At 47.3% G+C, this 23,707-nt stretch overlaps 1 protein-coding gene across 1 annotated transcript in view; it reads left to right on the forward strand.

Moving 5' to 3' along the window:
* LOC124556184 (basic salivary proline-rich protein 1-like) overlaps positions 1-23,707 on the forward strand; it is a 146,996-nt gene that overhangs the window by 69,049 nt on the left and 54,240 nt on the right. The window contains exon 3 of the mRNA XM_047130179.1: positions 5,607-5,717. Within this exon, the coding sequence (XP_046986135.1) occupies positions 5,607-5,717 (111 nt within the window). The remainder of the gene's footprint in view (positions 1-5,606; positions 5,718-23,707) is intronic.

Here is a 23,707-nt window from a genome sequence, read left to right on the forward strand (position 1 = left end):
GCAGGGACTCTGTTGTCCTGTGTGGGCTCCGCATCGGCCATACATACCTGACGCACGGCCATCTTTTGCGTCAGGAGGATCCTCCTCTGTGTCGGTGTGGGTCCCGGCTGACGGTCGCCCACATTTTATTGGAGTGTCCCCGACTGCGCACCCTTCAGCAGTCTTTTAATTTCCCGGGCACCTTGCCTTTGATTTTATGCGATGATGCCTCCATGGCTGACAATGTTTTACATTTTATCTGTGCTAGTCCTTTTTATGGATCCATTTAGGGGGGTCCTGCACCTTTCCCTTTGTGTGTCTCTTGTCCTCGAGTCTCTCATATTTGGTTGCAGATTTTAGTGTGTAGTCGGTTGGTTGACTCTTTCCCTTTTTTGTTGTCGTGGTCAGTCAACCAGTCTCCGGTCATCTTCTTTTGTTCTGTTTCCTTTTGTCTGGTGTCTTCGTGTCTGTAGTGTTCGTTACCGCATTTGTGTTCTTTTAGGGCCTGGGGGGGGGTCTCCTTCCCCTTGGGGTTTTACCTGCTTCGTGCATTTCCGTCTCGCCTTTTTTTTGGAATGGGGGACTGATGACCTTAGCTGTTTAGTCCCCCCTTAAACATCCCAACAACCACCACCACCATTGCCTGTTGCGTGAGCACGGCGGAATCCGGATGTACGTCCATCGGATTATTTTGTAAAGAGCCATGAAAAGAAATTGCTTATTCCCTGAAACTTCGTGATGTAAATTATTTGCGAGGAAGGATAGCACGTCGAATCAAGGCAGTCAGAATCTGTTGTTGTTGTTATGGTCTTCTGTCCTGAGACTGGTTTAATGCAGCTCTCCATGCTACTCTATCCTGTGCAAGCTTCTTCATCTCCCAGTACCAACTGCAACCTACATCCTTTGAATCTACTTTGTGTATTCATCTCTTGGTTTCTCTCTACGATTTTTACCCTCCACGCTGCCCTCCAATACTAAATTGGTGAACCCTTGATGCCTCAGAATATGCCCTACCAACCGATCCCTTCCTCTAGTCAAGTTGTGCCACAAATTTCTCTTCTCCCGAATTCTGTTCAATACCTCCTCATTAGTTATGTGATCTACCCATCTAATCTTCAGCACTCTTCTGTAGCACCACATTTCGAAAGCATCTATTCTCTTCTTGTCTAAACTACTTATCGTCCACGTTTCACTTCCATACAAATACTTTCAGAAACGATTTCCTGACGCTTAAATCTATACTCGATGTTAACAAATTTCTCTTCTTCAGAAACGCTTTCCTTGTCATTGCCAATCTACATTTAATATCCTCTCTACTTCGACCATCATGAGGTATTTTGCTCCCCAAATAGCAAAACTCATTTATTACTTTAAGCGTCTCATTTCCTAATCTAATTCGACTACATTCTATTATCCTCGTTTGTTTTTGTTGATTTTAGTCTTTTATCTTCCTTTCAAGGCACTATCCATTCCGTTCAACTGCTCTTCTAAGTCCTATGCTATCTCTGACAGAATTACAATGTCATCGGCGAACTTCAAAATTTTTATTTCTTCTCCATGGATTCTAATTCCTACCCCGAATTTTTCTTTTATTTCCTTTACTGTTTTCTCAATATACAGATTGAATAACATCGGGGATATGCTACAACCCTGTCTCACTCCCTTCCCAACCACTGCTTCCCTTTCATGCCCCTTTCTAAGATTAGTCGTATGGTCAGTATTCCCTCACGTGTTCCAACATTTCTACGGAATCCAAACTGATCTTCCCCGAGGTCGGCATCTACCAGTTTTTCCATTCGACTGTAAAGAATTCGTGTTAGTATTTTGCATCCGTGGCTTATTAAACTGATAGTTCGGTAATTTTCACATCTTTCAACACCTGCTTTCTTTGGGATTGGAATTATTACATTCTTCCTGAGGTCCAGGGTATTTCGGCTGTCTTATACATCTTGCTCACTAGATGGTAGAGTTTTGTTAGGCCTGGCTCTCCCAAGGCTGTCAGTAGCTCTAATGGAATGTTATCTACTCCCGGGGACTTGTTTCGACTTAGGTCTGTCAGTGCTCTGTCAAACTCTTCACGCAGTATCATATCTCCTAATTCATCTTCATCTACATCCTCTTCCATTTCCATAATATTGTCCTCAAGAACATTGCCCTTGTATAGACCCTCTTTATACTCATTCCCCCTTTCTCCTTTCCCTTCTTTGTTTAGAACTGGGTTTTCATCTGAGCTCTTGATATTCATGCGAGTGGTTCTCTTTTCTCCAAAGGTCTCTTTAATTTTCCTGTAGGCAGTATCTATCTTACCCCTAGTGAGATAAGCCTCTACATCCTTACATTTGTCCTCTATCCATCCCTGCTTAGCTATTTTGCACTTCCTGTCGATCTCATTTTTGAGACGTTTGTATTCCTTTTTGCCTGCTTCATTTACTGCATTTTTGTATTTTCTCCTTTCATCAATTAAATTCAATATCTCTTCTGTCATCCAAGGATTTCTATTAGCCCTCGTCTTTTTACCTACTTGATCCTCTGCTGTCTTCACTATTTCATCCCTCAAAGCTACCCATTCTTCTTCTACTGTATTTCTTTCCCCCATTCTTGTCAATCGTTCCCTAATATAAAGATACATTAGTAAACGGCTATACCATATCTCACTACCATTTGCAGATTGCCTAGCTAATGATTACTAGCGCCAAAATATTTGATTTTCAATGTTTAGCGTATTTATCGACCGAATTTAAAAATTCAAGTGCTACATTATTTACTTATTAACAGGTAAAACTCATTTGTAAAGTTAACATTTTTCCTCAGTAAGGCAAGTAAAAAAGTTAGAAACTGCGTGTTTGTCTTGAGGCAGCGTAACTGACGGGGCCCAAGTTCCGCAGTATATTCAGCCAGTATTTGAGAATGAGAGCACTTAGGAACTTCCAACAAAACTTACACATATTATGAAACTCTTACGAGAATTTTTATTTCTGACACACACCACAAAATGATGAAAGGAAAAAAGTTTAGCGGTTCCTACGTTTTTGCTGTTCATAGTCAAACTTCAGGCGCAACACTTTCTACATCTACATCTACATCGATACTCCGCAAGCCACCCAACGTTGTGTGGCGGAGGGCACTTTACATGCCACTGTCATTACCTCCCTTTCCTGTTCCAGTCGCGTATGGTTCGCCGGAAGAACGACTGTCTGAAAGCCTCCGTGCGCGCTCTAATCTCTCTAATTTTACATTCGTGATCTCTTCGGGAGGTATAAGTAGGGGGAAGCAATATATTCGATACCTCATCCAGAAACGCACCCTCTCGAAACCTGGCGAGCAAGCTACACCGCGATGCAGAGCGCCTCTCTTGCAGAGTCTGCCACTCGAGTTTATTAAACATCTCCGTAACGCTATCACGGTTACCAAATAACCCTGTGACGAAACGCGCCGCTCTTCTTTGGATCTTCTCTATCTCCTCCGTCAGACCGATCTGGTATGGATCCCACACTGATGAGCAATACTCAAGTATAGGTCGAACGAGTGTTTTGTAAGCCACCTCCTTTGTTGATGGACTACATTTTCTAAGCACTCTCCCAATGAATCTCAACCTGGTACCCGCCTTACCAACAATTAATTTTATATGATCATTCCACTTCAAATCGTTCCGCACGCATACTCCCAGATATTTTACAGAAGTAACTGCTACCAGTGTTTGTTCCGCTATCATATAATCATACAATAAAGGATCCTTCTTTCTATGTATTCGCAATACATTACATTTGTCTGTGTTAAGGGTCAGTTGCCACTCCCTGCACCAAGTGCCTATCCGCTGCAGATCTTCCTGCATTTCGCTGCAATTTTCTAATGTTGCAACTTCTCTGTATACTACAGCATCATCCGCGAAAAGTCGCACGGAACTTCCGACACTATCTACTAGGTCATTTATATATATTGTGAAAAGCAATGGTCCCATAACACTCCCCTGTGGCACGCCAGAGGTTACTTTAACGTCTGTAGACGTCTCTCCATTGATAACAACATGCTGTGTTCTGTTTGCTAAAAACTCTTCAATCCAGCCACACAGCTGGTCTGATATTACGTAGGCTCTTACTTTGTTTATCAGGCGACAGTGCGGAACTGTATCGAACGCCTTCCGGAAGTCAAGAAAAATAGCATCTACCTGGGATCCTGTATCTAATATTTTCTGGGTCTCATGAACAAATAAGGCGATTTAGGTCTCACGCGATCGCTGTTTCCGGAATCCATGTTGATTCCTACATAGTAGATTCTGGGTTTCCAGAAATGACATGATACGCGAGCAAAAAACATGTTCTAAAATTCTACAAGAGATCGACGTCAGAGATATAGGTCTATAGTTTTGCGCATCTGCTCGACGACCCTTCTTGAAGACTGGGACTATCTGTGCTCTTTTCCAATCATTTGGAACCCTCCGTTCCTCTAGAGACTTGCGGTACACGGCTGTTAGAAGGGGGGCAAGTTCTTTCGCGTACTCTGTGTAGAATCGAATTGGTATCCCGTCAGGTCCAGTGGACTTTCCTCTATTGAGTGATTCCAGTTGCTTTTCTATTCCTTGGACACTTATTTCGATGCCAGCCATTTTTTCGTTTGTGCGAGGATTTAGAGAAGAAACTGCAGTGCGGTCTTCCTCTGTGAAACAGCTTTGGAAAAAGGTGTTTAGTATTTCAGCTTTACGGGTGTCATCCTCTGTTTCAATGCCATCATCATCCCGTAGTGTCTGGATATGCTGTTTCGAGCCACTTACTGATTTAACGTAAGACCAGAACTTCCTAGGATTTTCTGTCAAGTCGGTACATAGAATTTTACTTTCGAATTCAATGAACGCTTCACGCATAGCCCTCCTTACGCTAACTTTGACATCGTTTAGCTTCTGTTTGTCTGAGAGGTTTTGGCTGCGTTTAAACTTGGAGTGGAACTCTCTTTGCTTTTATTACGGCTTGATTGTCGACTTTCTTCGCAACACGGTTTGCAGACAATATCCACATATACGCTACATCCACCTGTAAAATTATATCATTATACGACACATAGGTCAGCAGATATGACGTCAAAAATCTGAGGTGCCTGAAAAACTAGCTTGCGCTTAAAACGGAGCGAAAAGTATCCAGACTCTGCACATGAAACGTATCATAATGAGTGCCCTAAACTACTTTGGACAAAAACCATACTTTGTGAACTTAGCTGCAGATTTTTCTCGGTTCTGTGCTTAAAGTCCAACATTTAACACCTTAACTCATTTGTAAAGTAATTAAACGTTAGAGCTCTCTTATACATGAGATTCGAGTCCTTCAAGAATCGGGGGTTTACTGATTTATAGTAAATTATTATTACTACTACTACTACTACTACTACTGCTGCTGCTGCTAGTCGCCCTACATATACAGATGTTTGTGTAATACAACAGAATTCTACAAAAAGCAATTCATAGCTGCGATAGGATAATGGATGTTTTACTTCACGCATTCGAACAGCGCGAACAACAGTCCTCATGATAATTTGCTCTGTTTAATGTGTCATATGATCACTCTTCGTGTTCTTTCTTATTGTAGATGGGTGTTTCTGGCAAACCACTTTGAAGTGTTGAAGCCTTGTTTCTTTTTCAGAAACAGATGGTGCTGCCAACCGCGGCCCTGATCCACAGAGGAACAGAGGTCAGGCCCCACAGACTCCAGAAGGACCAGTACAGCCACCTCAGCCTACGAACGCTGAACCTGGTGAGTAGTAATTGTACTACAGACGAGTAACATACATCAATACTTTGACGGTGAAGCGGCAAATCTGTAGGAGATCACTGTAGGCATGGATGTTTGTGATTTCATACCGGGACAGAATGACTTCAGTAGTTAACAATATACGGTAAATCCAAATATTAGTAAATTGTAGAATTTCATAACGTTCAGACTTACGCAATCGTCAACTGTAACAATTACTTGACAGTATTTGCTCTCGGCTCATGTTTTGTTGAGCGCTTACTGCGTATTATTGTAATATATATCGGATAACATTTTGTCGTTTTCAATTGGGTTGCTAGGAAAAATCTGATAATACAGCTAATATGTTCACCTAGTCATTCACACACTACGTGAAAAGTAACGCGATGTCACATATCTGTAGAGCAAAGAGGTACTGAGTGATTTTCCGCCTAGTTTGTGCTGCATTCTCACTGTCATGAAAACTCCCTCTGATCATGACTCAAGGGACATCGTCTTTAAATAGTTTGAATTATGTTTCATATGATCACTATTTTCAGAATTCATGTCGTTGGTCTTCGAGAACGTCATTTTGTCTCAGGTACCCAAATACGATAAGACTTAAACCATAGAACAGGAAGGTCGGAAGAAAATAAGGCAGCCATCTTTGTAAATAACGACCAAGATTTCCCCACAAACTAGAAATTTTCTGGTTATATAGGAAATGATTACTACATAATTAAAACTACAAGTGAAGTAAAGATAACGGTAAGCTTCCCTTTAGACGCCTGATATCTTTACCGTGCCTGCGTTTTCTCTCTACCATTTGCGAATAGAATGATGAATTGTTTCTGATAACTACGTATATACCGCCGGCCGAAGTGGCCGTGCGGTTAAAGGCGCTGCAGTCTGGAACCGCAAGACCGCTACGGTCGCAGGTTCGAATCCTGCCTCGGGCATGGATGTTTGTGATGTCCTTAGGTTAGTTAGGTTTAACTAGTTCTAAGTTCTAGGGGACTAATGACCTCAGCAGTTGAGTCCCATAGTGCTCAGAGCCATTTGAACCATTTGAACTACGTATATACCACCTCTCACCACCCTGTGGCCTGTGGAGTGGAGAAAAAACTGAGAATGTTTCCCATTATAGAATATCCACCTGCTTTGAAATGGGTCACACATAGACAACATTCTTAGCAGAGTTGAGTGTTCATATATTGTCATGTCAAGGTTTCGCTTCGATTCCGATTAACAGAAGACATTGACAGTAGGCCAGTTCATGGTCGACCACAAGAAACCATTTGAAGACATCATCAGTATGTGGTTTTAATGGCACGACGAAATCCAATGTTCAACCCATGTCACACTAGAAGTGCTGTTAGAGAGCTCTTTCCAACGCCACAGAAAAAATAACACAGTGACATTTTCTTAAAAGTCGGTTACTTAATCCCGCAGAAGGACATGTTAAAAATATCTTGCGTTCGTCAGACTATTTGACACATTATCCACAGAAACTTGGCTAAAACCGCATCTCGATATATTCTTCGTTTGGATATATTTAGGATGACCAGTCATACCTGATTCACGTATTACAGAGAGAAGCAATATCGAAAGGTAGTTCATGAATTGACAGACTTGTCTACCAAAATACATCTTAGGTGTTACAAGCAGTCATTTACACTTCTTGTACATCTTCTCTGTTAAGGTAACCTCATATAAGTTATGTTGTGTCTAGGAATCCTGCGTACTCGGTTCGCTAGACAAACTAACAAAAAACTCGTATTATTACAACAAGACAAGTACAAATACTTAACTTTGATTTGAGAATTGTTGTAGTCCTTTATACATGATTATTCGCAAGTGTAATTACACAGATTTGTCGCAAAGAAATGGCGACATACAAAATAATCAATCTTCTGAAGAATAGACAAACACAAGTAACACTTCTGGTCCTACCGACCGCTACTAACAAAAGCCTGTCAACTGAACTGCAGTGATTGCTGATCTGTAACTGTGCTATGTAGAGATCGCTAATGAAAAGGCTATGATGCTTCGACTAACCAAGTGGCTAACGTTGAAGTGGCCATCCCCCTGCGGGTTCGGGGTTAAGAATAGGCCCGCGGTATTCCTGCCTGTCGTAAGAGGCGACTAAAAGGAGTCTCAAACGTTTCGGCCTTCTGTGATGGTCCCCTCTTGGGTTTGACCTCCTTTTTTTTTTCCAAATTTCCGTTGTTAGTGCGTGCCATTTGGGGAAGGACACCTTACGTGGTGTTTTTCTATTGGTCCATCATGCTCCACCATCTTGCATGTTACCTATTGTCGTGTGGGGGGGACTACGGCCAACATCTTCTGGGTTGTCTCCTTCTCGCCTTGTGCGCACTCTTCTTCGTAGCGCCCACGACAACTGTGGACCCTTTCAACACCTAAAATCTAGCACGGTAGCCAGTCCGTTGTGGTGGGGTCGTCATGTACCCTCTTGGTGGTAGCCCCCTGACCACGCGGGGATCGCACTACAGATGCCAGAGCTGTTTCCTCCCCATGCATGCCAAGGAGTATGTGCCCATCTTGTCTGGGGCACGGGGACTCCGGACAACGGGATATCGGCCAGGTACCCGTTGCTTTGGCTGGGTGGCGCCCTTGGGGAGAGCCCTCGTTCGGAGTAGGTGGCATCTGGGCGGATGTGGCGCAATGAAGCGCAATAAATCACACCAAGCTGGTGGTCGCACGGCCACCAGCGTCTCTAAGCGAGGTAGAGTAGACTTTGATGCTGCGATTTGACCCTCAGTCGTTCCCCTCGTTGGCTGCGCCATGGGAGGGACGTCGATCCAGTGCCAAGCGGGAGCCTTACGTACCGCAATACCTTGTCTGCAGCAGGACTGATGGTGACTCCTTTCTTACGACGAAGCCTCTGTTTTTTGTGGAACACCTGGAGGATAAGTTTGGGGAAGTGGCGGGGTTGTCTAAAATGAGGAATGGGTCCATCCTCCTCAAGACGTCCTCCCCAGCCCAGTCACAAGCGTTGCTCTTGTGTGATGAGCTGGGTGATGTCCCTGTTACTGTCACTCCCCACAGTAGCTTAAATATGGTCCAGGGGATTATTTACCATCGTGACCTCTTGTTACAATCCGATGACGAGCTGAGAGCCGACTTGGAACGACGTGGTGTACATTTTGTCCGTCGTGTACATAGAGGACCCAAGACTAACAGGGTGGCCACCGGTGCCTTTATCTTGGCCTTCGAGGGTGATGTCTTGCCCGAGAAGGTCAAGGTGATGGTTTACCGTTGCGACGTCAAGCCATACGTCCCTCCCCCGATGCGGTGCTTCCAGTGCTGGAAGTTTGGTCATATGTCCTCCCGTTGCCCATCCAGCGCTACATGTCGAGATTGCAGACGCCCCTCTCATCCCGATTCTCCATATGTGCCTCCGCCTGTATGTGTCAACTGTGGGGAGCACCACTCTCCATGCTCGCCGGATTGCCCCGTTCTTCATAAGGAGCGGAAGATCATGGAATTTAAGACTCTGGACCGGCTTACTTATCGAGAGGCAAAACTGAAATATGAAAGGTTGTATCCTAATTCCATTCGAACATCTTATGCTGCAGCCACGTTATCGTTGCCCACGCGAGCGACGGTTGTCGCCTCATCTGTGCCGCCATCAGTGGGCCCTCGGGGCCGTGTATCTCTGTCTGCCCCCCTCGTGCCTGGAGGCAAGCCTTCCTCTGTTGCCCCCTTAGCAGTTGGGGGCAAACCCTCTTCTGTCGCTTCCCCCACGCTTACTTCGGGAGTGACATCTCTTCGAAAACCGGGGGGCTCGATCCCTCCCCCTCCTTCTCCGCTGGCGTTGCCTCTGCCGGTTCCTCTCTCGCGGAAGGGGTCCCTCGGGGCTCTCCCTTCCTCCGTTTCTTCTCCTACCCAGCCGGATGTCAGCCAGTGGCTGAAGGTTCCGCCACCTGCTGGTCGTAGGGCTTCTGCGTCGTCGTCAGCCTCCGACGCTCCTTCAGAGAAGCTCTCCCAGCCCTCTCACCCTAAGGGCCGACGTGAGAAGAAGGAACGGAATGTGTCCAAGAAGAAGGACGTTCCGGCGGTTTCAGTACCGCCTGCTGTACATAGTCCTGGCTCCGGGGATGAGGTGGAGACCCTCGCCTCTGCCGCGGATCTCCCCCTCACGGAACCCTTGGGGGCCTCTCCTATGGACTCAGCTGACTCTCCCCCGGTGGCGGCGGTTGGCTCTGAGGCGCTGTCTGCCTCTTAGTAGCATTCACGCCCTCCCAGTCCCTTCCTGCTTCCATTCTCCAGTGGAACTGCGGCGGTTATTTCCGCCACCTGCCTGAGCTCCGGATGCTTCTGAGTGTTTCCCCTGTTCTCTGCATTGCTCTGCAGGAAACTTGGTTTCCGGCAATGCAGACCCCCGCCCTTCACGGTTATCGGGGATACTATAAGAACCGCGCTGCCTGTCAACGAGCGTCAGGTGGGGTATGCCTCTTTGTTCACCACTCTGTCTGTAGCTCGCCAGTACCCCTTCTGACGCCTTTAGAGGCAGTCGCTGCCAGGGTTGAGCTCTCGCCGGCTATTACTGTTTGCTCTGTTTACATTCCTCCGGATGGGGAGCTCCCCCGACATGTCTTGGCTGTGGTGCTGGCTCAGCTCCCGCCACCTTTGCTGCTTCTGGGCGATTTCAATGCCCACAACCCTCTCTGGCGTGGGACTGTCTCCGATGACCGCGGTCGGGCCGTGGAGCATGTGTTGGCTCAGCTCGAACTTAGCCTCTTGAACACCGGTGCTCCCATGCATTTCAGTGTGGCCCATGGCTCGTTCTCGGCCATCGATCTCTCTATTTGCAGCCCTGGACTTGTCACATCCCTCCACTGGAGTGTGCATCCTGACCTGTGTGGTAGTGACCATTTTCCCATCTATTTGTCACTGCTCCAGTGTCATTCTTCTGGGCGCCTGCCCCGCTGGGCTCTCCACAGGGCTGACTGGCTGGCTTTTACTTCCGCTGCAACCATTGAGTCTCCCCCACAGGGTGACATTGACGAGTTGGTTCGTGTTTTAACCACGTCCATCATTTCACCGGCCGAGGCTTCCATCCCCCGTTCTTCTGGCCTCCCTCGGAGGAAGGCTGTCCCCTGGTGGTCGCCGGAGAATGCTGAGGCTATTCGCGACCGTAGGCGGGCTCTCCAGCGTCATAGGCGGCACCCATCTCTGGAGACCCTCATCGCCTTTAAGAGTCTCCGTGCCTTCGCCCGTCGTCTTATTGCACGGCGTAAGCAGGAGTGCTGGGAGAGGTATGTCTCATCCTTGGGCTCCCATGTCTCCCCCTCGGTCGTGTGGTTCCGGATCCGGCGGATTTATGGATACCAGACCCCTATGGGTGTCCCTGGGCTCTCCTTGGACGGCGCTGTCTGCACGGACGCTGCCGCTATTGCTGAACGGCTTGCCGCGCACTTTGCTAAGAGCTCTGCGACTGCGTCTTATCCCCCCGCCTTTTGCTCTCTAAAGGAGCGAGCCGAGCGGACGCCGTTCTCATTCCACACGCGTCGTTCTGAAAAATACAATGCTCCTTTCAGCGAGAGGGAATTCCTCGCTGCCCTCGCCGATTGCCCTGATACAGCACCAGGACCAGACTGCATCCACGCGCAGATGCTGAAGCATCTCTCCAGGGACTGCCAGAGACACATTCTCGCGATATTTAATCGCATTTGGAGCGAAGGCGTGTTCCCGTCGCAATGGCGAGAGGGTGTTATTGTCCCAATCTTGAAGCCCGGTGCGGACCCACTGGCGGTGGACAGCTATCGTCCCATTACCCTCACCAACGTTTTGTGCAAATTGCTCGAACGTATGGTGGGGCGGCGTTTGTGTTGGGTCCTTGAGAGGCGCGGTCTCCTCGCTCCATCCCAGGGTGGCTTCCGTCGGGGCCGGTCTGCAGCGGACAATTTGGAATCTGCTGTCCATACGGCCTTTGCCCGACGTCAGCATCTCGTTGCTGTATGTTTTGATCTGCGGAAGGCGTGTGACACCACATGGAGGCATCACATCCTTGCTACGTTACATGAGTGGGGTCTTCGTGGTCAGCTCCCGGCTTTTCTTCAAACCTTTTTATTGCGCCGCTCTTTCCGGGTGCAAGTCGGTGCCGCCTCTAGTTCATCTTATATACAGGAAAATGGGGTCCCGCAGGGCTCGGTGTTGAGCGTCTCCTTACTTCTAGTGGCGGTTAATGGTCTGGCTGCAGCCGTGGGGTCGTCGGTGTCTCCTTCTTTGTATGCCAACGACTTCTGCATCTCATTTAGCTCCACGACTACGTGAGTCGCCGAACGCAGGCTGCAAGTCGCCATTCGCAAGGCAGCCTCATGGGCTCTGACTCATGGTTTTCAGTTCTCTGCAGCCAAGACTCGAGTTATGCACTTCTGCAGGCGTCAGACGGTCCAACCTCATCCTGAACTTTACCTCGACGGCCACCTGCTTGACGTGGTGGACACTTGCCGCTTCTTGGGACTCGTGTTTGATGCCCGGCACACATGGGTTCCTCATATTACTCAGCTGAAGCAAAAATGCTGGCGGCACCTCAACGCCCTCCGCTGCCTTAGCCACACGTCTTGGGGTGCAGATCGCTGCACGCTGCTGCGATTGTACAGAGCCCTTGTGCAGTCCCGGCTTGATTATGGGAGCTTGGCCTATGGGGCTGCATCACCCTCAGTGTTGAAGTTGTTAGACCCCATACACCACTGTGGGGCTCGGCTTGCAACTGGTGCTTTCCGTACCAGCCCCGTGGATAGTCTACTGGTGGAGGCCGGGGTTCTCCCGCTGCGGATTCGCCGCCATCGTCTGCTCGCCGACTATGCTGTCCACGTGCATTGCTCGCCTGGCCATCCCAATCATCGCCTGCTTTTCCCTGCCGTGGTCCTCCATCTGCCCGAACGGCGACCTTGGTCTGGGCTTTCCATAGCTGTCCGCGTCCAGTCCCTGCTGTCGGAACTGGGCTCATTCCCTCTTCTGCCTCCCTTCCGGGTCTGTGCACCTATGCCTCCCTGGTGTTTGCCCCGGCCGTCCGTCCGTCTGGACTTGGCACAGGGACCCAAGGACTCGGTTCCGCCTGTGGCCCTCCATCGCCGTTTTCTTGCGCTCCTCGCCTCATTTCCGAGCTGTGAGCCTGTCTACACTGATGGTTTCCTGGTTGATGGTCGCACTGCCTACGCTTTTGCTCACGCTGCCCATGTTGAACAGCGCTCCTTGCCGGCTGGCTGCAGTATTTTTACTGCAGAGCTGGTGGCCATATTGCGTGCTCTTGAGCATATGCGTTCCTGCTCAGGTACGTCCATCGTCATGTGCAGTGACTCCCTGAGCAGCCTCCAGGCCATCGACCACTGGTATCCCTCTTCTCCTCTGGTGTCCTCTATTCGGGAGTCTGTTTCCACCATTACCCGCTCTGGTCGTTCGGTGGTCTTTGTTTGGACGCCAGGTCACGTTGGCATCCCAGGGAACGAACGTGTTGACAGGCTGGCCAAAGGGGCGATCGACGCCCCAGCTTTGGAGATCGGCCTTACGGCTCACAATCAGCAGCTGGTGTTGCCCCGTAAGGTGCTTGGGCTGTCAAGGAGACGACCGATGTGTGGCGCTCCTCCCTGCGGGCTTCTCGCAGGGACTCTGTAATCCTGTGTCGGCTGCGCATCGGCTATACCTACCTGATGCACGGCCATCTTTTGCGTCAGGAGGATCCCCCCCTGTGTCAGTGTGGGTCCCGGCTGACGGTCGCCCACATTTTATTAGAGTGTCCCCGACTGCGCACCCTCCGGCAGTCTTTTAATCTCCCGGGCACTTTGCCTTTGGTTTTAAGCGACAATGCCTCCATGGCTGATGACGTTTTAAATTTTATCCGTGGTAGTTCTTTTTATGGTTCCATTTAGGGAGGTCCTGCTCCTTTCCCTTTGTGTCTCTCTTGTCCTCGAGTCTCTCATGTTTGGTTGCAGATTTTAGTGTGTACTCGGTTGGTTGACTCTTTCCCTTTTTTGTTGTCGTGGTCAGTCAATCAGTCTCCGGCCATCTTCTTTTCTTCTGTTTCCTTTTGTCTGGTGTTCATCTGTACTCTTCGTGTCTGTAGTGTTCGTTACCGCATTTGTGTTCTTTTAGGGCCTGGGGGGGAGTCTCCTTCCTCTTGGGGTTTTACCTGCTTCGTGCATTTATGTCTCGCCTGTTTTTGGAGTGGGGGACTGATGACCTTAGCTGTTTAGTCCCCCTTAAACATCCCAACAATCACCACCACCGAAGTGGCCACCACGAGTCGGGCGCGGGGCTTATGTAGTCTTCACCTAGGAGCGGCTGCTGTCGCTTTGTCGTCCTGGAGGGAGGTCGGTCGGTGTGCGATTGGCTGACCTCTTCTCACAACCTTCTCGTCTCTGTCGTTGCTGCCTGGCGTGCCGGTGCAGACTTTACGCCATAACATTCAAAAAATGGTTCAAATGGCTCTGAGCACTATGGGACTTAACAGCTGTGGTCATCAGTCCCCTAGAACTTAGAACTACTTAAACCTAACTAACCTAAGGACATCACACACACCCATGCCCGAGGCAGGATTCGAACCTGCGACCGTAGCAGTCCTGCAGTTCCGGACTGCGCTCCTCGAACCACTAGACCACCGCGGCCGGCAACCATAACATTCCTCCCCTCCAAAGCGACGGACTGTCGTCGTATATGAAGCATGACAACGAGGGGCTAGGGAAGGGTACGTCGGGGGGTGGGGGTGGGGGTGGGGAGGTGCGTGGTCGCTCTTCGCTCTGATGGACCGGCAGCTGTGGCTGCAGCTGACGTCAGACTTCCAGTCGTACATCATCATCCGGCCTTCACTGTGGTGGAAACGTCCCACCTCCTGAGGCCCATACCAAGATGTAGAAGGCGTCGGTAGGACGAAAGGAGGCAGAGGTCACGAGGGCTCCGTCTTCATGGAGTCGGCCCGCCGTGTCGTGATTACACCCTCTGGTGGCTGCTGTGGCCCCACTGTCCTCGGGATCATTGAATTTAGGGGGGAGAGATACTGAAGGATCACCGTGCATACGACAGTGACGAATTTGATTGTGATGTCGGCGCTGCAATCCGTCTGGGCCTGAAATGAGATACATGCAAGCGCCAAGTCGCCGAAGGAACTCTCCCACCGTCTACCGCTGCTGCTAAAAACCCTGAAAAACGCAATATCATGCGGCGCGAAGCGATGCTTGCAGCCTTCCTTCTGCGCCGGATGTTGAGGAGGGTGGGGCAGGCGGGGTAGTGTCCGATTGCGGCGGCCGTAAAGCAATTCCGCCGGCGATGGTCCATCTCGTGGATACGTAGGATAGGAGGCGAGAAACAATTGCAATGCTCGATCCCTGGTGTATGCGGTGCGAAGTTTGGCCATCTGCTGCTTGAAGGTTCTGACAAAACGTTCCGCTTCGCCGTTTGACTTTGGAGTGAACGGCGCACTAGTTAGATGCTGGTTGCCATTGTGTTCACAGAATGTTTCCAATTCATTTCACGTGAACTGAAGGCCGTTGTCCGACAATATGACTTCAGGCAATCCTTCGAGGCAAAAGATAGGGGACAACGCTTGAACAGTGAACGTGACGTTGTTGAGTTCATTTGCACAGCAAAAGGAAACTTGCTATAATACTTTACCACAATCAACCAACAAATGTTCCAAAAAGGACCCGCAAAGTCTCTGTGCACACGTTGCCTTGATGATTGAGACTTAGGCCAAGCAAAGCATGCCGCGTGGGATTAGCCGAGCGGTTTTAAGCGCTGCAGTGATGGACTGTGCGGCTCGTCCCGGCGGAGGTTCGAGTCCTCCCTCGGGCATGGGTGTGTGTGTTTGTCCTTAGGACAATTTAGGTTAAGTAGTGTGTAAGCTTAGGGACTGATGACCTTAGCAGTTAAGTCCCATAAGATTTCACACACATTTGAACATTTTTGAAGCACAGCATGTTGGTGGCGGAGCGGACTGATTTTCCGCACGTGGAAGACACTGAGACGTCATCTGTTCTATTTGGGTGTCAATACCCTGCCAAGTACAGTGTCGACGCGGTCTACGCGCTAACTATTTCGTACGAACAATCCGTCAGTGTCCTTGATGAAGTAACTGCAACACTTCTTTTTGCAAAACTTTGGGGATCAACACACGTGACTGTCCACTATCATTGTGAACAAGAATCCCACATTGCCACATAGCGAGGCTATGCCGAAGTGAGAAGAATCGGCGCACTACAGAGTTCTTTATACTATGAAATGAGCGAGGCCAAGATGTGCGAATGTAGTTGAGCAAAATATTCATATCTGAATCAGTTTCCGTGGCCTGTGCAATTTTCGTATAGTTTGGAGGAAGAAGCATCAAAGTCTGTACCAGGGCCAGTCGGAAGACGTGGAAGTGCGTCCGCATTACAATATTGAACTGCCGGACGATACACAATCTCTTACTGGTACTGAGACAACAACAAAGCCCATCTGTGCAATTTTTGGTCAGTTCGTACAGGAACCGGCATCATCATATGAAACAAGGACTGAAATGGCTTGTGATCCGTTACTAAGTAGAATAGTGGTGAAATTAGGTGACACCATACACAGTAGCCAATGACTCTCTCTCTATTTGTGAATAGTTTACACTAAGGTTTGGACAACACTTTTGATGCGAAAGCAGTAGGCCTGTCTTCCGCAAGAGGAAGCGTCAACTTGAAACACAGCTGCTTTGTCAGGATCAGCGTGAACTAAGCATCGATCACTGAGCCATGCATCTTGAAGTTTTTGAAAAGTTTATTGGCACTCATCTGTCCAATCAAAGGGGACGTTCCTCTGACGCAAGTGATGCAATGGAGCTGCGATTTGTGCAGCATTCGTTATGAACCGAACATAATAGTTAATGTTCCCTAAAATGACTGCAATTCTGTGACACTGCAAGGAACTGGCAGATCACGTATGGCTAACAAACGTGACTGAACGGGATGTACACCCTGACTGTTTGACATGACCAAGATACTGCAACTCACGTTTATAAAAATGACACTTGGCCAATCTACACTTTAGTCCTGCATCAGATAACGCACGAACCAAAGCACGCAAATTTGCAATGTGTTCTGCTACGGCAGTATCGTCCAATCAGTTTGAACAGTGTGGTACTTGAGCCTTCAGCTGTTCCAAATACCGTTGGAAAATGGCGAGTGCGGAAGCACTGCCAAAATGCAAACTCAAATATTTAAAGAAGATATACGTCACGCAAATAAGGTTTTGAAAAGTAGCAACCCGCGCCTAATCCGGCCATGAGAGCCTCTGGGCGTGGCAATTGATACGTATCAATCACAGTTTGTGGGTTGACTATAGACTTAAAGTCAACACAGAGGCAAATGCGACCTGCAGGTTTGGGGAGAAAAACCAGTGGACTTTCCCATTAACTAGCTTTTACGGGCGCAATAGCTCCGGTATCTTGCAATTCTTTAAGTTCAGCAGCTGCTTTGTCCCTTAATGCAATGGGAACTGTTCTGGCCTGGCAAAATTTCGACTCGGCATTGTCTCTCATAGTAATATGTGCAACAAAATTGTTAGCCTTGCCTAAACCTTCAGAAAAGAGTCCAGGAAATTCTTGCAGGAAGCTAGCTACACTACTTTTGGCATTGAATGAGGTCATAGACAACACATTGTCCTGAATTTGAAAGCCAAACAAATCAAACTAATCAAGGCCAAATATGTTCTCACAATCGCTTGACTGTAGCACAGGGGAATTCACAGTACGCGTATGCGAGCGCTACGTGGCAGGCAAAATACATTTTTGGAGAAAGGGAATGTCTTGTCCATTGTAAGCCATCAGGTGTGTGCTAGTTTTAGACAGGCATGGAGAGCCTAACGGTTCATATGTGTTTCGATTCAGTAATGTAACGGAGGCACCAGTGTCCAACTGAAATTTCAAACATTTTCCACTAATATTCAAATGAATAAAACGTTTGTGGGATTAGTGTATCACTGAAGAAACTATTTGCATGCTAGTTTTGCGAATGCCTGCATCAGGCTTTGAATACACTGCATTTATGACATGGGCCTTGTGACTAGATTTTTGTGAGTGGGCAGAATTCTCATGTTTGTTCCATTGCAAAGATACGGACTGTACGTGACATTTCTTCGGGCAGTCTTGGCATTTGTGCTTTGAAAGGCACTGAGGGCATGACAAACAGTTTATACAGCTTGGCACACACATGCTGTTGCTGCCTACTGGACTGGTTGTGAGCAAGGGACTACTCAACCTAACAAATTGGTGGCTGCTCAGATTTATCGGCCGCTGCGGCACCTGAATCATACTGATCTGGAATTTGCACTAAGTGATGAAATGAGGATCTGACTGTTTCAAAATCTTTTCTCAAAGTTTGACATAAGTTACATTGTACACACTCACATCATGCAACATAACATCTGAATACAAAGCACTACAAGCACGATAAGTTTGTTCTGACCTTTTGTTGCAATGAAAGAATTGGTACCTAGCTGCCATCACATTCAATTGTTGGTCATAATACACACATCAAAAAAAGTTTTGCATCACCTCGTTTCAGAGAGTTCCCGAACCTGAACAGAAAACTGGACTAGAGATCAACATAAACATCATTTCTGCCCTTTTTATTGCTCATGAAAACCACACATTGCATGCTGTACCACCATACAGCGAGACCTTTAGAGGTGGTGGTCCAGATTGCTATACACACCGGTACCTCTAATACCCAGTAGCACGTCCTCTTGCATTGATGCATGCCTGTATTCGTCGTGGCATACTATCCACAAGATCATCAAGGCACTGTTGATCCAGATTGTCCCACTCCTCAATGGTGGTTCGGCGTAGATCCCTCAGAGTGGTTGGTGGGTCACGTCATCCATAAACAGCCTTTTCAATCTATCCCAGGCATGTTCGATAGGGTTCATGTCTGGAGAACTTGCTGGCCATTCTAGTCGAGCGATGTCGTTATCCTGAAGGAAGTCATTCACAAGATGTGCACGATGGGGGCGCGAATTGTCGTCCATGAAGACGAATGCCTCGCCAATATGCTGCTGATATGGTTGCACTATCGGTCAGAGGAGGGCATTCACGTATTGTACAGCCATTATGGCGCCTTCCATGACCACCTTCGGCGTATGTCGGCCCCATATAATGCCACCCAAAAACAGCAGGGAACCTCCATCTTGCTGCACTCTCTGGAGAATGGTTCAAAAGTGGCTCTGAGCACTACGCGACTTAACTTCTGAGGTCATCAGTCGCCTAGAACTTAGAACTAATTAAACCTAACTAACCTAAGGACATCACGCACATCCATGCCCGAGGCAGGATTCGAACCTGCGACCGTAGCGGTCGCTCAGCTCCAGACTGCAGCGCCTAGAACCGCACGGCCACTCCGGCCGGCTCTCTGGACAATGTGTCTGAGGCATTCAGCCTGACCGGGTTGCCTCCAAACACGTCTCTGACGATTGTTTGATTGAAGGCATATGCGACACTCATCTGTGAAGAGAACGTGATGCCAATCCTGTGCAGTCCATTCGGCATATTGTTGAGCTCACCTGTACTGTGCTGCATGATGTCGTGGTTGAAAAGATGGACCTCACCATGGACGCCGGGAGTGAAGTTGCGCATCATGCAGCCTATGGTGCACAGTTTGAGTAGTAACACGACATCCTGTGGCTGCACGAAAAGCATTGTTCAACATGGTGGCGTTGCTGTCAGGGTTTCTCCGAGCCATAATCCGTATGTACCGGAAGGCAGGAGACGAGGTACTGGCAGAAGTAAAGCTTTGAGGACGGGGCCTGAGTCGTGCTTGGGTAGCTCAGTTTATAGAGCACTTGCCCACGAAAGGCAAAGCTCCTGAGTTCGAGTCTCGGTCCGGCACACAGTTTTAATCTGCTAGGAAGTTTCTGGTTGTAGATTCTTTCACTAACCACACACATGAAAAAAGTTTTGCATCACCTGGTTCCCAGAACTCTAGATGATAGACGTTGACAGTACTAGCCCTTGGGCGACTTGAGCGAGGCATGTCATCGACAGTTCCTGTCTCTCTGTATCTCCTCCATGTCTGAACAGCATCGCTTTGGTTCACTCCGAGACACTTGGACACTTCCCTTATTGAGAGTCCTTCCCGGCACAAAGTAACAATGCGAACGCGATCAAACCGTGGTATTGACCGTCTAGGCATGGCTGAACTACAAACGACACGTGCCGTGTACCTCCTTCCTGGTGGAATGACTGAAAGTGATCGGCTGTTGGACCCCCTCCGCCTAATAGGCGCTGCTCATGCATAGTTATTTACATTTTGGGTGGGTTTAGTGACATCTCTGAACAGTCAAAGGGACTGTGTCTGTGATACAGTATCCACGGTCAACGTTTATCTTCTAGAGTTCTGGGAACCGAGTGATGCAAAACTTTTTTCATGTGTGTGGTTAGTGAAAGAATCTACAACATGAAACTTCTTAGAAGATTAAAACTGTGTGCCAGACCGAGAGTCGAACTCAGGACCTTTGCCTTTCACGGGCAAGTGATCTACCAACTGAGCTACCCAAGCATGACCCGCGCCCCGTCCTCAGAGCTGTACTTCTGACAGTACCTTGTCTCCTACCTTCCAAAATCTACAGAAGCTTTCCTGCTGACCATGCAAAACTAGCACTCCTGAAAGAAAGCGCACACTCCGCTGCAGAGTGAAAATCTCATTCTGGAAACATCCCCCAGGCTGTGGCTAAGCCATGTCTCCCCAATATCCTTTCTTTCAGGAGTGCTAGTTCTTCAGGGTCAGCGGGAGAGCTTCTGTAAGGTTTGGAAGGCAGTAAAGCTGTGAGAACGGGGCATGAGTCGTGCTTGGCTAACTCAGTTGGTAGAGCACTTGCCCGCGAAAGGAAAAGGACCCGACTTCGAGTCTCGGTCCGGCACACAGTTTTAATCCGCCAGAAAGTTTCATATCAGCGCACACTCCGCTGCAGAGCGAAAATATCATTCTGGAACCTACAACTTGATCACAGGAAAGTCCACTCAGGGTGGTGTTAGGGGAAAATTTCTGAATGAGGCGAAAGACTGCACTTCTTAACGTTGATGAAAAGTAATGTAGTTTCACAGTACCTGATATTTCATGAGCAATGATGTGGGATTCATACTGTTGCAACCATTCGAGGCATTCCTCTTCTGTTTCATTAAACTGAGGAAAAGACGGTATGTCACTTGGAGCTACAGTTGTTGCATGTTGGTCCAGTGATCACGCTGCGTTTGTTACTTGGTTGGCCAGTAATTGCTGTGCTGTGTTTTTTTAGAAGGGTTGTAATCCGTTGTGTTGAAACTGGAACATCTGTGTTAGCTGCGTTGCATCTATTTCTTGCAGTTGAAGTGCCTGAGCAGGGGATGGGAGATTGGGTTGCTCATTTTGGAATAGGGAAATGCAGTAAACAGACAATGCAAGTAATAAAAATAAGCATACAAGCAAAGAAAATTTCGGCAACGCCTACCTGAAAACACTGAATAAAAAAAAAACTCTGTAAGAGGCACTGTTAAAATATGTTAACACATCCCTGCAATAAAAGGACGTGGTAGGTATATGGCAACAGCAAAACACAAAAAACCCGCAGGTTCGAATCCTGCCTCGGGCATGGATCTGTGTGATGTCCTTAGGTTAGTTAGGTTTAAGTAGTTGTAAGTTCTAGGGGACTAATGACCTCAGATGTTAAGTCCCACAGCGGTCAGAGCCATTTGAACCATTTTTGAACAAAAAAACCCATGACAAAACAAAACAGAGACAACCTGTGGCATTTGGTGGCTCTGGGTTGTAAGCGTTAACAGGTTGTCACTGTGTTATTGCTCCTATATCGTCAGCACCATGTTACTCGTACATTCCACCATGTTGTTGTGTCAAGGAATCCTGCATACTCTGTTCGCTAGACAAACAACCGAACAACTCATATTAATGAGTTTTATTATAACAAGAAAAGTACAAATACTTAACTTTAATCTGAGTATTCTTGCAGTCCTTCATACATGATCATTCACAACTGCAATTACGCAGATGTGTCGCAAACAAAGGGCGACATACAAAATAATCAGTCTTTTTAAGAACAGACAAACACAAGTAACAATTTTCATCTTAGCGACCGCTATTACCAAAAGTCTGTCAACTGAATTGCAGTGACTGTTGATCTGTAACTGCACTACGTACAGACTGCTAATGAAAAGTCTACGATGCGTTGGCTAACGAAGTGGCTAACGTTGACCCTGCTATCGAAGTGGCCGCCACCACTCGTGCGCGGCGATTATGTCGTATTCACCTTGGGGCCACTGCTGTCGCTTTGTCGTCCTGGAGGGAGGTCGGTTAGCATATGATGGCTGATCCCTTCTCACAGCCTTCTCTTCTCTGTCGTTCCCGACTGGCGTGCCGACGCTGACTTTATGACATAACAAAGTATAATTCACATTAGTATTCATTGACTTGTGAATTCCATACAGAACGAGACAAAGTCTTCGTTGGGGTCAGATGCCTACTTCAAGTTTAAGAAATTTGGCCGCTTTTTCTTTCCAGAAATATTCTCTGTATCATCCCTCTTTGCAGTTACATGCTACGTAAATGGTAACACATTTGTGTGTACTCGTCTAACTTTGGAACAGCTTCATAATGTGGACTTCATATTAGAAATGGAAATAAAGAGTGTTGATATTCCATAATAATACTTGTTTTATAGTTTGCTGTGAAAATCTTTTTTCTGCTTTCTATTCCATCCTCACAAAACTTGAGACTAGACAGGTAGTTCACATATCATCATCGAGAGTTCATATCTGTACAACGATTGTTTTTCCAGAGATATGTGACATTTTAATACTATATGCATTATATTATATGTACTACGACAAGTAATAAATGTCATACCTTGAGCAGGGCAGGACACAGAAGTGGCAGATCTGTAGAAGATCACTGTATGTCTGGGTGTATTTTTTTTCATACACAAGTAGAATGACTTCAGTAAATAACTATTTATTGTAAAGCCAAATATTAGCACATATTCTCATTCCATGACGTTCGGTCCTACGCGTTCGTCAACATCTGCAGTTACCTGACAGTATTTTCTCTTAGCTGATGTTTTGTTAAGAGCTTACTGCATGTTTTTATAATACATACAGCAAAACACTTCGCAGTTTTCAATCGAGATACTAGGAGATTTCTGATATTGCAGCTAATATGTTTACCGAGTCATTCACATAATACATGAAAAGTAATAACGCTATCGCATCTCCGTAGAGCACAGTGGTAGATTCATTCATATTTGGGTGATTCTCAACCTAGTTGGTGTTTATGTTCTGGTGTCAGGTTCCACAATATTTATTAACCGTGGAAGATTGTATTTTCCCATCGACATGAGTTTGAATTATCGTTGTGATATGACATAAAATAGCGAATGTGATATCGACTGCTGCCTTTCTTTTTTCTGTAAGTCTTTTGGGTTAGTATCTGCATTATCCTACGCATCATTCGATAGATCTAGCTTACCGGTTGGGTTAGTATCTGCATTATCCTACGCATCATTCGATAGATCTAGCGGTTAATAAATATTGTAGAACCTGACACCAGAACATAAACACCAACTTGGTTGAGAATCACTCAAATATGAATGAATCTACCACTGTGCTGTACGGAGATAAGATAGCGTTATTACTTTTCATCTTTCGATAGAAACCATCCGAATAGCTTTCGAGCCGGCCAGTGTGGCCGAGCGGTTCTAGGCGCTTCAGTCTGGAATCGCGTGACCGCTACGGTCGCAGGTTCGAATCCTGCCTCGGGCATGGATGTGTGTGATGTCCTTAGGTTAGTTCGGGTTAAGTAGTTCTAAGTTCTAGGGGACTGATGACCTCAGATGTTAAGTCCTATAGTGCTCAGAGGCATTTGAACCATTTGCCATAGCACGTTCACACAACTATGTGACGCTATCAAGAGAGGCTTCTTTTGAGTGCTGATCAACTCTCACGTGATATTGCCTCCAATTACGGTTGCGCCGTCAACGCATTGATCCTT

The sequence above is a fragment of the Schistocerca americana genome, chromosome X (genome assembly GCF_021461395.2).
Source record: "Schistocerca americana isolate TAMUIC-IGC-003095 chromosome X, iqSchAmer2.1, whole genome shotgun sequence".
In the NCBI taxonomy this organism is placed as follows: Eukaryota; Metazoa; Arthropoda; class Insecta; order Orthoptera; family Acrididae; genus Schistocerca; species Schistocerca americana.